The sequence below is a fragment of the Notamacropus eugenii genome, chromosome 7 (assembly GCF_028372415.1).
Source record: "Notamacropus eugenii isolate mMacEug1 chromosome 7, mMacEug1.pri_v2, whole genome shotgun sequence".
NCBI lineage: Eukaryota > Metazoa > Chordata > Mammalia > Diprotodontia > Macropodidae > Notamacropus > Notamacropus eugenii.
Window position 1 is genome coordinate 37,150,103 of NC_092878.1, and position 17,408 is coordinate 37,167,510.

At 39.4% G+C, this 17,408-nt stretch overlaps 1 protein-coding gene across 5 annotated transcripts in view; it reads left to right on the forward strand.

The window, feature by feature from the left end:
- Positions 1-17,408, forward strand: part of ITPK1 (inositol-tetrakisphosphate 1-kinase) — a 416,475-nt gene that overhangs the window by 138,709 nt on the left and 260,358 nt on the right. For all 5 annotated transcript variants that reach the window (XR_011970463.1, XM_072624303.1, XM_072624305.1 and 2 more), the window contains one exon: positions 12,914-13,039. Coding sequence is in view for 3 of the 5 variants with exons in the window: in XM_072624303.1 (XP_072480404.1) it covers positions 12,914-13,039 (126 nt within the window). In the remaining 2 variants the exon portion in view is untranslated. The remainder of the gene's footprint in view (positions 1-12,913; positions 13,040-17,408) is intronic.

Below are 17,408 nucleotides of genomic sequence, written 5' to 3' on the forward strand. Positions count from 1 at the left end.
TTTGGTGAACTGCTTTCTTCCTCACTCTCTCCTTCTCCTCCTCCCTCCCCAGCCTTTGTTACATGGGATTTTTTGATGTTTGGGGGATTGGGAGAGGTATATTTAAAAATGGAGTGATATGAGATCAAAAGCCAAGAATAAAAAGATAACACTAAAAATATGCTGCCAATGACAAACTTGTGACTTTAGGCATTTCCTTTGCCCCTCTCTGGACCTCTGTTTCTTACGTATCAAAGGAAGGGATTGGATTAGATCGGAATTGTTAAATAGATGGCCCACCACACTTCCCCAGTGCTTCCTAAACCAGATTAAAATATAATACATAAATATTTGGTAATAAGTAAAAATACAATAAAAATAGGTAATATTAAGATGTTGTTTTCTAATCAATACAGATTCTGCAAGAACTTTTAAGTGTGGGTCAGTGGTTGGAATTTGACCCCACTGGACTAGATATTAAGCTCTCTTCTAGCTTTGACATTCTGTAGTTCAAAAAGTCCAACTTTATATGAAACTCTTGCACCACAGAAATGCCTGCATTCTGTCCAGTGACCTTCCTTTGGGCTGCCCCATGTTCCATGAGATTTTTTTTCTCTTGTATACTTTTTCTTTCTACTCCTTCTCAGTAGAGGTGCATGTTGCTTAGTTTGGTTCTCTTATGGCATCTTTTCTCTTTCAACAGGCCACTGGATGACTGCTGAATGAATATCCTTGGCTTCATATTTACTGAACTTATTTATTTAAGCTGTTCTAGGGAGGTGGTGTGTGTCTTAAGCTTATTTTGTATTTCCCAGGAACCTATCACATTGTTGAATTGATTTGGCATTCATGCTCTTGAAGGACTTGCAGGATGATTTAGTGGTTAGGTCGCAAGACTTGAAGTCAGTAAAATCTGGGTTCAAAACCTGTGTCAGACATTTAGTAGCTCTATTACTATCGTACTTCAGCTTTCTTATCTATAAAATTGGGGAAGGGTTTAATTTGATAACTTGAGTTCCATTCTACTCTAAATCTATGATCCTGTATGGGATGACAGCTTGAGAAGAGAGTAGTTAGGGTCAAGTTCAGGGTCTTTTGGGGTTTTTATTTTTTGTTTTCTTGATTATTTTGTTTTCAGTTTTTGGGAAACATCTAGCCATGTTTGTAGACAGAGTGAAAAGAACCACAGAGAATGATCAATATCTTGACTCTACCGGCTCTTGATTTAAGTCATAGAGCAGTTGTAGGCTTTGGTTTGAAGAAGTGATATCACAGCTGTTTAAGGTGTTCTTAGCTCCTAAAGTCCCTTCTGGCTCTAGCATTATGTGGTCTTAACAAAGCTTTTCTTGATATACCTGAGTTTTTGTGTTCTCCCTCCCTAAACAACCTTGTATTCATTTTGCATGTACTTAACATGTGTGCGAGTTGCTTCCTCCAGTAGACCAGAAGTGTCTAAAAAGCACGGGCTTCAGTGTTGTCTTTGTATCCCCTGAGCCTGGTTCAGAGCCTGGTTAAATAGTAGATCCTTAGTAAATGTTTATTTGATTTGATTGATTTAGTGTGGAAGAGAACACTAATTCTGAAATCAGAGGATATGACTAATTACTTACCTTTGTAACTTTGGCCACAAGTGCCTCGGGTTTCAGTTTCCTCTTCTGAAAAGTGAGGTCTTTGGGTTAGCTTGGCCCCTGAGATCCCTTCCAGCTCTGTAGATATATGGTTTTATGATTCTTTAGAGATAAGTTTTGAAATCTCTTACAACTTTGTTATAATATGGTCTATTATTTTAAGTTCCTTTGACTCTATTTTTCTATGCTGCTGGCAGGCACTGAAGTCCAAAACAATATCAGTGATACCAAACACAGAGAATTAGCTGTTAGGTTCTTTACAGTTTCTGCCAATGAGGGTGTGCTTGGTATCCCCCCGTTTTATGGACAAGACAGGGTTGCTGCTTGCTTTTTGTTGTTGTTTTTAGTCAGTTCTGGGAGTTCCATGGTCAATAATAACAACTGATAGTACAGTTGGATAGTTAGAAAGGGAAGAATGAGAATGAAGTTTGGCAAGTTTAGAGGGATCTTTTAAAAATGCCCTTTTTATGCACTAACAAAAGCAGCATTTCCTTTGTGCCCATATTCCAGAGCATATGTTTCATAATCTGCACTTTTAAGACTGTGTACGTGTGGTAGATTGGTGAGATTCTAGCTTCCTCTCACAGAGACCCTGTCAGTCAAAGAAGAGACAAAGGAGAAGAGTCCCAAACCTCAACCATCTCTTACTTTAGGGATCTGTTCAGCCTGCTGTTAAAGGATGGCTCTTAGTTACTGAGAGGGTCCTGGGATTTTCTGAGTTACAGAAGAGGAAATTCTTTTGTTCTTTAAGGAAGTATATAGTTAGTGGAGATTTCCTAGCTCTTTAAAATATTTAGCCTTCAGAATCTTTGTGATTCATTGAATCAGAATCTTTGGGAGAGGAAGAACCAGGGTAGTGGGAAAGAGGATTGCATATTGAATGAGGAAAATGACCATAGGCAAATCACTTCTGTCTGGGTCTCAGTTTCCTCATGTGTAAAATAAGTGAGTTGAACACATTAGGGGACCTTGATAGTCCCTTCCAGCTCCAGAGAATGTTGAAATTTAGGACCATCTTAGAAATATAGAGCATTAGAAGTGGAAAGGAACTTAGAATAATAGAAGCAAGAGGATATTAGACCTACAAAGGGACCAAGGAAGGAAGGAAACAAACAACCGTTACATTCCTACTGTGTGCCGTGTGCCAGGTATTCTACTTACTAAGTGCTTTACAAATGGTATCCCTGGGGGAGTAGGTACTTTTGTTATCAAATATAGATGAAAAGTGGCTTTCTCAGCATCACATAACTGGTAAGTTTATGAGATCATGTTGGAACCACTGATTCCAGGACCAGCTGAGATGAGAGATGATTGGATCCCAGCCTTTTAATATCCTTGTTTTATGGTTAAAGAAACTGAGGAGGCCACAGTACTGTAAAGCTGGTTTCATGAGATCCAGTGCTCTTTCCAAAGTATCCAGTAGCTGACTTTTTATTCCTTTCACTTCTCCAGCCCACCTTTAGTTTCTCCTAACAGGAACTATTGGGAGGTGATTATAAGTATACATATCCGGACTCTATGTTGTGATTCAAACTCCATTAACTAGTAGGCTTCTATTCTTTGCCCTTATGAAAATAAATATTGTGTTATATTCATCTGCATACGCCCCTCTATTAGCTTGTAAATTCGATGAGAGTAAAGATAGTCTTCCACTATTACCATTTGTTGAATTTGTAGACAAATCTGTTTCTGTACCTGCCAGTTTTGATCATAGGTAGCTAGTCTTGGAGGCAGGATCATCTTTTCCCACCTGCACCCCAACCCTCACCCCAGAATAGCCAGGCTCTGACACTTGAGCTTTGCCCTTGTCTTGTCCTCAACCAGGCCTCCACATTTCCCAGCAGTCCTCTCTCTCTCTCTCTCTCTCTCTCTCTCTCTCTCTCTCTCTCTCTGTCTCTGTCTCTGTCTCTGTCTCTGTCTCTCCCTCTCCTTTCTGTCTCTCCCTCTCCTTTCTCTCTCTCTCTCTCTCTCTCTCTCTGTCTCTTTCTCCTTTGCGTGTTGATTTCGCCTCATTAAACACAAACTCCTTTTGAGATCAGGAACTGTCTTGCTTGAATTTGTATCCCCAGTGGTTAGCACAAATTAAACAATAGCACAGATGATTAAACTAATGCTTGATTAATAAGATTAATAAAAGCTTGCTCTTTGAAATGATAAATTAAAGCTAAGCTGCCTGAGTTGTTACTCTGCCTTTGTAGAGGAAATTCTTACCCTGTGAGTTTCCTACCTAGTGAAATCACAACTTGAGACCAAAAAACACATATACAATTACATAGTGATACTTTGGCTGTTTGGGTGCTGATCCTGTGTCAGGAAGACTTTGGTATAAAATATGGCTGCTAATATTGTTTATAATGTCTTGGTTGCCTCAGGCATACTGTGTAGGATTTAATAGGTAAGTTTTTCATATGATCTTTGATCTGGAGCTGGAAGAGAGCTCTCATTTTACATATGAGGAAACTGAGGTTCACAAGGGAAGGTTAAACTGCTTGCTGGAGTTCCCCCAGGTAGCAAGTAGCTAAGGCAGAATTGGAACCCAGGGTTTCTGACCCTACCATGCCATGCAGCCTCCTTGAAAGTCACAGCTCTTGTTTGAAGGCATTGCTGACGCAGGAGTTGCCTGAACTGAGGAAACTACATATCTGCCTTTTGTGCTGATCTTTCTGTGCTGATCTTTCTGTGCTGATCTTTTCTAGCCTGGGCAAGAAAACCTTTGCACCTTTAGCCAAGAGGTACCCTGAGGGAAGCTCTAGCTAGGCACATCAGGGAGCTATTTCTGGGGCTTGCTCTTGGGTAGCAAAAAGTCACTGACAGTGATCTAGTTTTGTAGAGTAAAAATCTTACAAAATAAAATTGATAAACTTTTCATTAGAGTGTGAATCCAACAGGTTTTCTATTTCTGCATAGAAGATACCAGGTCTTTGTTTTGAAGATATAATAATAATAATGATAATATAATAGTTAATATTAATCTTTGAAAGTTTGCTGCACACTTTATATGTTAGCTCCCTTCATCCTTCCAGGAACCTAGGAATTGGTGGCATTATCATTCACATTTTATATATGAGGAAACTGAGGCTAGGAGCTTAATTGATTTTCCCAGGATCAGTAAGTGTCTGAGGCTGAATTTGAGCTTCAGGCCCAGCTCTTGACTGTGATCTCTAGCTGCCTGAAAAGAACTTTTTTGTGAAGGAGTATGTTTTTGTTGTGGGCTTAATCAAAGGAAAATGGTGGTGATGCTGTTTCCTCCCCTCTGTGGAATTCTGTTGGGTTCTACCAAGTTAGAAAAGAGTCATGTTATAAATGGGAAGAGTATGGTATTAGACTTAAGGCTATTAGGTCTGGTACATACAGCCTTGTGCGGTTTGGGATCATATTCCACGTTACCTTTTTAGGCCTTAGTATCACCATTTGTAAAAATGAGAGAGTTAGTGGAGTAGATGTCCAAGGGCCTTGGCAACTCTAAATCCATGATTCTTTGAAAGCCCTCTAGATTTCATGTCTTTTGTCCAAGGAGCAACCTAAGTAAGTTTGTAGAGGCCATTATCATGTTGATTGTAAGGTGATGAGAGATCTTTTTGGAGAGCAGGGGGGGCCGTCACGAGGGTGGGTAGGGGTGTCACAGCCATTCTCAGGACTGTCATTTTCTAGAGAGAGGGGTTGTGATCTTTATCCTCACACTAGAGAAAGGAGAGATCTCTGTCTGAAGTACAAAGAGACAATTTACATCCAGTCATCTTCATTTAATAATGTATTTAAATGCCACTGTCATATGGCAGAAATAGTGTTCAGTGCCTTACATGCAGATTGCTTGTGATCACCCCAACGGATTCCCATGCACATAAATGTGCTTCTGCTGTCCTCAGTAACATTGTTTCACTTAACATCTTTTTTTCATGGGGGCACTGTTAATGTCAAGTCAGCAAGCATTTATTAAATACTTGCTGTTTTCTAGGGTACTATGCTAAGTTCTGGGGGTACAAAGAAAGGCAAAAAACCCAGGTAATAGTGGGTATGATGGGCGTGCATGATTATGTAATCATTCTTTCAGAGCTGCTCAATAACCTGTCCTATTTCCAGACCCAAAGGTATAAACCTCACCTTGGTTTTTAGATCATTTACTCTTGACTTTTGGAGGGAGGAAAGATGCAGCTTGTAGGAAACCCCAGAAATGAAATTTTACCACAACGACTGCCTGTAAATTATTTTAAAAAAAAAATACAAAAAACAAAACCTTTGCAAAGAATGATTACATGTGTAGGGCAGGTTGGAGGAACTACGTACACACTTTGCTTTCATGTTACATTTTTTGCAAAGGAAAATCCACTCATTGTCAGAAAATATACATGCTGTTTGTTATTTCAGTATTTAAAGGATCAACGCTTTCATCTAAGTGAATATTCACTCTGCCAACATAGTGGCCAAAAATGTCAGCAGTCTTTTACCTTTCTGGTGATGAACATCTCTTATCTCATTCTCAGGTGGTGGTGTGTCCAACTTAGTGTCACAACCATAATCAAACCTTTTTTCCAGTTTGACCAAAGCCAGTTGCGCTCTTCTGGTATAGCCCAGGAGAACCCTGCCATCTCCATAAAGCACTGAGACAGGATCCTTGTGGAAATTTTCTAATAAAACTTGGAAAATATATATCCCCATGCAGGAGTGTTCGTAGTGTGATATATATTTCTTTTCAGTACCATAACCTAGGTGAATAAAGTGCAGTATTTTTTGACTTCAGTTCCTGAAGTCAGAACTAGGTGAAACCTCCAAGATTCATTTCATCTCTATGATTCTTTGCTGGGTATTCCCTGATGAATTGCTCTGATATTCCATTGAATCCAGGAGTTCAAAGGGGCTGCCTTTTATCTTTTTATCTGTTAAGTCCTCTTTGACTTAAAAGACTCCCTCACCTGTTTCAGAGCTTTTTTTCCTATAGATACTTGTCACAAATCCTGTTGCTACTCAGTCGCTGACTGAATTTGGAGAGGTGAATTATGTTAACAAATCTGGTGTGTGTGTGTGTGTGTGTGTGTGTGTGTGTGTGTGTGTGTGTGTGTGTGTGACCCTGGGCCAGTCACTTTCCATTTCTAGGTCTCAGTTTACTCCGCTGTAAAATGAAAATTTACTGTAGCATCCTTTGATTTCTTAGTAAATAAAATAATATTAGAGAAACAAAAGAAAATGATTTTGGGGGGGGCACAATGAGGTGACATTTGTAGCTCTTTGCAAACCTTAAAGCTCCAACAGAATAGAGCTTTATCTGACACGTTTGGTGACAGTAATAGTAGCAATAGCGTATAGGCCTCTAAGATTTTTGTCATTTTGGTGACAGAATGGTGATTCATTTTGTCATAATTGCTATCGTCATCGTCATCACCATCATCACTGTCACAAGCATCATTGTCATTTTTTAGTATTTAATGTTGAGCAGAGAAAATGGAAATGAATTGTCCATAGCTCAGTGCTAATACTTCCTTTACTCCTGTTACTATGAGGCTTACCCTTTGAGATAAAAACAGGAGTAAGGTAGCATGGTGTACTGAAAATTGTTAAAATCTTTACTCTTCCCTTTCTGTCCCTTAGGCCAGTCAAGTGACTTCTCTCTTGTGCCAATCAAAGTGCCAATCTCTCTTGGGCCTCAGTTTACTTAGCCATAAATTAGACTAGATGAGTTTTTAAAATTTTATCTTTCATGGTTATTTTTATGTTCTTCTGGGGCACCTAGGTGATTCAGTGGATAGAGCACCAGTGCAGGAGTCAGGAGGACCTGAGTTCAAATCTCACCTCAGACACTTGACACTCACTAGCTGTGTGACCTTGGGCAAGTCACTTAACCCCAATTGCCTCATCCTGGGTCATCTCCAGTCATCATGATGAATATCTAGTCACTAGATTCAGATGACTGTGGAGGAGAAGTGAAACTGGTGACCTTCACAGCCCTCCCTCACTCAAACTAAAAGTCAAGTGCAAGTCATGTCATTATTTCTCTGATGGCACGGTCTTCTTTGGCAATGAAGGACAAACACACACACATATGTTCTTCTACTTTTGTTTATATATTTGAGTAGTTGATTGGAATTTATTCAGGGAGCATCTAGGTGGCTCAGTGGATAGAGCTCTAGGTCAGGAGTCAGGAAGACATGAGGTCATATTTGGCCTCAGCTACTTATTAGCTATGTGATCATGTGGCAAGATACCCAGTGTTTCCTTGCCTCAGTTTCCTCATCTGTTAAAGTGGGAATAATAATAGCACCTACCTTACAAGGTTGTTGTTAGGATCAAATGAGATAATTTTAAAGCTTGTATCACAGTGCTTGACACATAGGAAGTGCTGTATAAATGTTAGCTGTTATTATTGAAAATATACTTGTCTCCTTCCATTCATCCATCCATCCATCCATCCATCCATCCATCCATCCATCCACCCACCCACCCACCTATCTATCCATCCATCCATCTGTCTTCTATGTATCTATTTATCTAATCTATTTTTGTGGAAACCAGATCTCCTTATTTTCAACCAGTATAGCTGTCACTTATGGGCCCCCTCCCACTGTTGAACAGCATGAAAGCTTCTGCCTACTCAAGGCTTCAACCTTGCCAGTGCCAGGGACTACAGGCTTGCAACACCACCCTCCCACAAATTAATTATTATTGCTTTTAAAAGTGGAAACCATTTTCAGGAGTATTCAGGCACTTTGCTCCTTCCTTGGGCTCCTAGACTCAAGTGTGAATTGCATTTGTGGTCACCTAGCCAACAGTAGTGTCTTGTTCTGCCTGCTTAGCAAAGCATCCTCAGCAGCCTAACTTGAAAATACAATTTGTAGCTTTCACAAATCCTCTCATTTGGCACAGCCGGCAACCCTTTCATCTGAGGGTGTTGATCAGTTCCCTGAAGTTGAAAAATAAGACTTCTAAGGTAGAAAAAGATAATTAGGAGACAGTGAGAAGTCTTGGGAAGTCTGTTAGCCTGGGGCTTAAGGGGTGAGGAGGGGAAATAGAGAAAGTTTGTATGAAATGTGATCAGAAAACTCACAAATACCTGATGATAATGTACACTCTTCACCCTGGCCAGATTAGGGGTTTGTCCTTGGAGATACTAAGCCTGTGAAATGTTCTCAGGGTTTCCAAAATACCTTCCTTTCATGAAGATGAATAAATTGCAGCGTTGAACCTATGATTAGTTGTCTTCTGCTCAGCTGGTACAAATTCTGCATGTGTGTTCCCTAAACAATCTTTGAAAATTGTTCCCCTGTGGCAACATTAGTATCTATGGGGGAGGCATTGAACCTTCCTGGGAACATTGACAGACTGATTTGTTACAAAGTAAATCCCTTCTAGGTATCACCGTTGAGTAAAATTTCCTGGCATTAACAAATATGTACATTTAATATACATTTTTAAAACTTGACCTGTGATTTAATAATACTATTTAATAATAAATAATGACAGAGAATGCCACGTAAGGAACTTCCCTTTGGCTCCACTGTACTATGTTGCCTCTCCCATTTGTCATTATCTATAGAATTAATTCCAAGTTTAGCATGTTGTAGTGGAAAATCACAGTAACTCAAAGTCAGAAGATCTGAGTTCTAGGTGCAGCCATGTCAGTATCTTGATGTGTGAGATGATATGTGCTAGACTTGGAAAAGGAGACAAGTTCAATTCCCAGCCTTGTCACTGGTGAGCTGTGGGACCTTGTATAAGTCATTTCCTCACACGAGTCTGAATTTTATTGTCTGTAAGTTAGGAAAGTCTGTTTTTTATGAGTCTAGAAGTTCTGCCTTTCTAAATTTCAGTTTTCATTTCTGGAAACCTCAATTCAATAGATTTAGAAAGTATTTAGAGTCCTCTGTCAAGTGTTGGGGATACAAAAAAGTTTGAAGGAATTTATATTCTAATGTGAATGGGGTTGGGTTAAAAGCAAGCACAAAAGGATTATATAAGTGGCATTTATATGGTACTTACAAAGGTCCCGGTACTTCACAAGTATCATCTCACTTTATTCTCACAACAACCCTGTGAAGTAGATGAACATTGGCTTGAGAGACATTGAACGTTGAACAATATAACGTTGAACGATCCTGGGCTTTATTTTGTAAAATGTAAAATGCTATGAGAAAACCTATGGAATAGATATCAGTTTCATTATGAGATGAAATGCAATAATGTTTGTTAAGTGATTTGCAGATCTTGAAACCTCTGTCGATGTTACTTATTTATTATAACATGAGAGAAATGGACAAGATGGTTTTTCAAGGATCCATCATGGCTCTAGTTATGCTAAAGTGTTTTCTATAAGGAAATTATATCATCATACCCTCAGTGCTTGGACCTTGAGGGGTGAGACACTGACTTCAGCCTTTTCTGGCTTTTTATGAGACGCCAGTTTCTCCCCCCCATAAAATGAAGGGTTCGGATTACATGATCTCCTTGGGGTTCCTTCCAGGTCTCAATCCTCTGATCTCGACTTCAGAGTAGGTAGAAGTACAAGCTGGAAGAAACCTTTTTGGCAAACCATCCTAAGAGGAAGTGGATAGGTCTTGGTAAGAGGCTTAGGTGGGGGAGGGACCCTGAATTTTCGCCATAGATAAATCTAGCAGTGTCTCAAGTTTCTGTTCTTATGAAAGGGTTTTATTGGCATCAAAAATGCTTGGAAAATACACAAAGGAAGGTGGACAGCTTCCAGATCAGAAATGTTTACCTTTTGAGTATCAAACTGGAACACGAAGAGCCTATTTGCTAAACAGCCCTTGGTTGTCAGGTCTGCACTCTGCTAGGCAAATTCCAAGAGAGGACAAATCCTCAGAGGCTGCCTGTTTCCCCTCATCCTAAGTCTGCCTCTGGAGAGAGAAGGGATACTTCTGAAATACCCAACTCTTCTAGGCTTCTCAAAAGAATGCTTTAAAGGTTAATTTTGGAAATGTGCCAAATAAAGGAGAATGATTGAAATGGGCCCCTGGGGTACATTTCCCTGTGCTGTCCAAGTGATCTATTTGTCCTTTATAGCCTGACCTGCCACATTTGAGCATGCAAAGGGTTCTAAGGCACCAGTCAGAGCTCATGAAGGAAACATTCTTGCCCAGATCACTATATTCCTCCTTTATATTCCAGGACTATGTGGCTTTACTTTTCTTTCCCAGTTTTGGGAATTTGTAGAGTTGGTGAGGTGGGTGGATGGTAGATTGAGAAAAAGCCCTAAAACCAGAATGACCACACCAAGAAGCTGTCTCTTTCCTACCACAGCTTCTTCTTCCTGATCCAGTCGTAGGGAAAGGAATTTGTATGTGACCCTTACCAAGTTGCCTATTAAATGTCAGAGCCTTGGTTTCCTTTCTTAGGGTTATTGTGAAGATAAAATGAAAATACATGTAGAACAGTTTGCAGTCATGGATTTAGAGATGGAAGGAATTCTAGATGACATTTGATGCAACTCCTTTATTTGAAGAGGAGGAAGCTGAGGCTGTGCATTAACAGATGCTTTCCTTAAGGTCACCCAGGTCTTCTGACTCCAGGGAAAATGCTCGACTCAAAATGAACCACTCTTACATGGTTTAGTATAAAATATTGGGTTTGGAATCCGAGGACCTAGATTAGAACTCCAGTTTTGCAAGTTACTTACTACCTCAGTTTCTTCAGCTATAAAATGATAAGGTTGGATTATGAAACAACAGAATCCTTTATAAATGTGTGCCATTATAGCATAGTATGGTTGGATTTCATTATGGTAATATTGTGAGTCAATTTTCCTTAGTGGATATAGAGTCAGATTGGAATAAAAAATGACTCAGTCTCAACAAGCCTTTTTATTAAGAGCTTAAGAAACCAGTCACACCAGATTCAATTGAATAGGGATTTAACGGGCACTTATTTTAAATGTTGAATTTGAATCTTGCCTCAAAACTTACATACTCCAAAAGTCATTTAATTTCTCTCAGCCTTAGTTTCCTTATCTATAAAATGGGGATTATAATAGTACCTACCTCATGGAATGGCTATGAAACTCAAATAAGATTATGTGTATTTTTTTTTATTTTGTAAAAACTTTCAAGTGCTATTTAATATGTAATTATATAATATATAATACAATTGTATTATATGATATATCATAATGCTAGCTATTATTTACCCACAGATGAAATAGAAGGCAGAGTCTTTGTCTTCAAGAAGTTTGTTGGTGAACTAAGATGCATTTAGAGGAAAATAATGATTATTTAATTGGGGCATAATGGATAAAAAAAAGTGTCTATAGAATTAGGAAGTCCTTAGTTTAAATCCTGCCTACTCACTTTGTGGCCCTGGGCAAATTTCTTAAACCTTTTAGTGCACTAGATAGTGCTATAAGGCTAAATTCTAGAGGAGGTGCTGATTGGTTGAAGGACTTTGCTCATTTGGGAGTTCCCTATATCAGTGAAATCAAAGATATATTCTGTATCTTCCTTTTTGTCCCGACCATCTTTTCATCCGTCTGTCTATCTCTCTGTTTACCCACTCACCTGTCTAGCATTCCAGCCCTTCTCTGTCCTTTTACAGCAGCAAGTTTAATTCTGACTCTGTTTACCTAGATTGGTCCAGTGCCTTCCTATTTGTCTGGCTCCACGTTTTCTCCACATTCTACACCATCCTCCATATGACAGTGATTTTCCTCCAACACAGAATGACCATGTCATTCTCCTACTCAGTAAACTCCAGTGGCTCCCTAGTGCTTCTAAAGATAAAACATAAGTTCTTTGTTTAGCTTTTAAAACCTTACACTCCATGACTCCAACCTGTCTTTCTAGCCTTATTGGATATACCTCCTCATGCTGTATGAGCCAATCAGTCTGACCTTTCTTTTGTTCCCTATGACACACCATCTGCCATTTCTGTGCCTTTGTATTGACTATTGCTTATGCCTAGAATGTTCCCTTTTGCCTCCATCACATTGCATTTCTCTTCTCTTTAAGATGCAGTTTAAGCACCTCTTTCTACATAAAACCTTGTCCAGTCTCTTCAGCACCATTTTTTCCTCCTATTAGTTTTCTCTGCCCCTGTCCTCCTCAATCTACCTTGCATGTGTGTATGTGTATGTGTATGTGTGTGTACACGTCTCCCTTATTAGAATGTGAAACTTTTGCACATAGGGATGTTTCATTGTATTTGAATTTTCAGTGGCAAACATAGGGCCTGGTATATAGTAGATAATCACTAAATGGTTACTGATTGATATACACACACACACACACACACACAATTCTTGGCAATTGAGAATGATCTGACAGCTTTAGAGACTGAGGTATTGTCCTTTCTTTGTCTTATTCCTTTAGCTCAACCTTAGCAGACCAATTGAGGAGCAGGGTCCACTGGATGTGATCATACACAAACTGACTGATGTCATCCTGGAAGCTGATCAGAATGACAGCCAATCCTTGGAGTTGGTTCACAGATTCCAGGTAGGTAATTTCCATTGCCTAGAGAAACCACTATTTATCTGTCTATTCATTTAATTGTTTATCTGTTCATTTTTATCCTCCTCCTCCTCCTCCTCTTCTTCTACCTCATTTCCAGTTTGCAGATCTATAGTAAGCACCAGGGGTGACACAACCTTTCAGCAGGTCATGATCTCAGTCCGTATGGGGCTTGCGCAGATAGAACCATCACTGTATACCTACACTAGAAAGTAAAATGTGATTAGAGTGCATGGAGAGGATTATCAACAATGCGCTTTGTGATCTTTGAGAAAAACCAAGTCTGTCACTTCCTCTCTTCTCTGCCTCCAAAGCCTTCTCAGTCTTCATTCATACATTCTCTTCTTTTATATCTTTTGAGACCATATCTTATTGAAGATCTTGCCCTGTCATGCTTCAGCCTTGGAATAGTGACACCCTTCATTGCCTTTTCTCTCCTCTCTTCTCTGCCTCCAAAGCCTTCTCAGTCTTCATTCATACATTCTCTTCTCTTATATCCTTTGAGACCATATCTTATTGAAGATCTTGCCCTGCCATGCTTCAGCCTTGGATTAGTGACACCCTTCATTGCCTTTTCTCTCACTTATGTGCTGCTGAATGAAATTGGAAAAAATCATGAAGCTGTGTTTCTTGTGTCTGCTACAAATTCATGTTATGTAATGTCAGCTGGGCCCTCAGTGGGGCGAGGGAGTGCTTTTATCATACCTTAGTAGACTCACTGTCCCAAATGTCTTGCTCCTAAAGCTTGCACTAAGACTTTTAGGACATCCTTTATTTCCTTGAGACCCTTTGATGAGAGTTTTCCTCTTCTAGACTCCTCTCATCTCACGTCACTCAGATACCTTGTGCAGTTCTCTTCTCTTTCACTTCTATCTGCTAAAGAGGTGGCTCTTTTCTTTGCCAAGGAAAACTCTTTTACGTGCCTGCAGCAGATTGTCCCTCTGTCATCCCCTCTCTCACTTATTTTCAGTCACTTTCTGGCTGTATTCCTATTAATGATAATGAATAATGGTCACATGTACCCATTATCAAAAATTATCACTTAATCCATTCATTTCCAATACCTTTTGTCCTATGTCTCTCTTCCTTATTGTGTCAGATTAACTCTGACTTTTCTTTGATCAGAGCCTCCACTTCCTTTCCTCTTACTTTCTTCTTAACGGCCTAAAATCTTACTTCTAGCCTCATCATAAAATGTAACTGCTGTCCCTAGAGTTACTAGTGATCTCTTAATGCTAAATCTAATGACCTTTTTTCACTCCTCATCCTTGTCTTCCCTTTTTTCTTGATACTCACTTCTCCCTAGGGTAGTAACACATTTTTTTAGTGATATTAGTCTTTCCTAGTTCTTTCCTATTTATCTGACCTCTTCGCAGTCTTCTTGGCTGAGATTGTGTTTCTGTCAAACTTGTTAAAGTTGAGCGTGCCCTAATGTATTGTTGGTGGAATTGTGAACTGATCCAACATTCTGGGGAGCAATTTGGAACTATTCCAAAAGGGCTATAATACTGTGTATATACCTTTGACCCAGCAATACTGCTTCTAGGACTGTATCCCAAAGATATCATAAAAATGGGAAAGGGTCCCACATGTACAAAAATATTTATAGCAGCTCTCTGTGGTGGCCAAGAGCTGGAAATCAAGGGGATGCCCATCAATTGGGGAATGGCTGAACAAGCTGTGGTATATGAATATAATGGAATACTATTGTAATATAAGAAATGATGAACAGGAGGACTTCAGAGATGCCTCGAAGGACTTGTATGAACTGATGCTAAGTGAAAGGGCCAGAACCAGGAGAACTTTGTACACAGTAACAACCACAGTGTGCAAGGAATTTTTAGTAGACTTAGCCCTTCTCAGCAATATAAAGACCTAAAACATTCCCAAAGGACTCTTGAGGCAAAATGCCTTCCACATTCAGAGAAAGAACTATTGAATTGGATCACAGAATGAAGCAGAATATTTTTTGTTGTGTAATGTTATGTTTTGTTTTGGTTCTTCTCATGGTTTCTCCCATTCATTTTAATTCTTCTGTGCCACATGACCAATGTGAAAATGTGTTTAATAAAAATGTACGTGTAGAACCCACATAAGATTGCATGCTGTCTCGAGGAGGGAGGGAGAACGAGAAAATCTAAGACTTATGGAAGTGATTGTAGAAAACTGAAAACAAGTGAATAATTAAAAAAGGCAAAAAAAAAAAAAAATGTGTGCTAACTGACTGACCAGCTATACTCTCCTCATTTGCTGTAGTTCCTGAGAAAGAAGTAATCTTTCTCACTGCCAAGGCTAATTCCTGAGCTTGCTGTGCTTTTTACATCATCCCCTCCAATTTCTAGAGGGGTTTTCCCTTTAATTCTATCCTTCCCATTCATTCTCTCTTTTTCCACTTTTCTCACCCCTGGTTCTTAATCCTTTGACATCTTCTTAATTGCCTGAAAACACACCTTTCCTTAATAAAATGGAGTCCAAGTGATCCTCAAGAGTCACATCTACTTGTTGCCTTTACTTCCTTATTCATCCCTCCTCTCCCGCATATTAATCATGTTGTTGCAAAAGAAAACACAAGCAAAATAAAATAATTAAAATGGTGTAAAATAAAAGTATGTTTCAGTCTGTATTCAGAGTTCATCAGTTTCTTCTCCGGAAGTAGAGAGCGTTTTTCATCATGGGTCCTCTGGGATTGTCTTGGGTCATTGTATTGGTCAGAATAACTAAGTCTGTCACAGTCAATCATCTTTTCAGTATTGCAGTTTTTTCCATTCTTTTGACTTTGTTTCATTGTCTGATGGAATCATTAGCTTCCACTTGCCCAATTCTAAGTTTTAAGGAATTATTTTCTTCAGTGAGCTTTTGTACTTCATTTCCCATTTGGCCAAATCTACTTTTTAGGGAGTTATTTTTATCAGTGAATTTTTGAACCTCTTTTTACATTTGGTGCATTTTTATTTTTTTTAAGGTTTATTTTATTTATTATTTTTTGTGCCTCTTTTGCCAAGATGTTGTCTTTTTATGATTTTCTTACCTTGCTTTAATTTTCTTTCTCTTTTCTTTTCTCTCTTTCTTTCTTTCTCTCTTCCTTCCTTTCTTTCTTTCTTCCTCTCTTTCTTTCTTCCTCTCTTTCTTTCTCTTTCTTTCTTTCTTTCTTTCTTTCTTTCTTTCTTTCTTTCTTCCTTTCTTCCTTTCTTCCTTTCTTCCTTTCTTCCTTTCTTCCTTTCTTCCTATTAGTGACGTGTCCAGGGTCACACATCTAGTAAGTATCTGAGGCTGGATTTGAACTCAGGACCTGAGTCCAGGGCTGGTGCTCTATACACTGTACCACCTGTATTTGCTTTCATTTCTTCACCTTGTTTTCCTTCTATCACTCGTTTTGATTTTGAAAACCATTTTTTAGTTCTTCCAGGAATTCTTATTTGACTTGTGTCCAATTCACATTTTTTCTTTGTGGCTTTGCTTGTAGTGGTTTTGACCTCATTATCTTCTTCTGAGCTTGTGTCTTGGTCTTTTGAGGCACCATAGTAGCTTTTTATGTCCAGATTCTTTTTTATTGTTGTAGTTTGTCTAATTTTTCACCCTAATTCTTGATTTAGAACTTTTGGTTAATAATGGACCCTGGCATTGGGGGGGGAAGCAGTACTTGAGCAGGGTGAACAATGTCTCAAACTTTAAGTTTTTTCACATTGCTGTTTTCAGAGCTAGTTCTGGGGGTTTGGCAGTTTTGAGGTGCTTCCAAGGTGGTGTGATCTGGAGGGAGGTGTGGTTAGTGCTCTCCTGGTGTGAAATTTGGTTCTTCTCTAGGAAGGATGCCAGATCCCTGGGCTTGCAAGCATTCCCTGTTCCTCAGGGTACCACTGTTCCCTTCTGACAGCAAACAAATGGTTCCTTAGGGTCCCTGGTCTTTCAGGGCTAGGAGGCCTGTCTCTCAGGGCTCCCACTCCTTCTTGGCACAAAGTACTCCTCTTTAGTCGTTAATTATGACCCCAAAGTGGGTATAGGCAATGGAGTTACGTAGCCAGGTGTCCAGTGCTAGTACAGGAATCCTCTATAATCTCTTTCTGACCAGTTATTGGTCCCCTTACAGTCTCTGTCTTGAGAGCTCCCAAAGCTGCTACTGCTTTTGTTGCCACCACCTAGTCCCACCACTGGTGTTTCATCTGTGGAGGCTTTGAACCATCTTCCTTCCCCATGTCACAGATCTCTCTTTTCAACCTGTTTTTGTCTTGGGCTGGATGAATGTCTCTGTAACCTTTTGTGGGCACTGCCACTTCAGAATTCGATTTGAGGTGGTTTTTAAAAAAAATGTTTTTTGAGGGCAGTGTTGGGAGAGCTCAGCTGAGTGCTTTCTCAATTT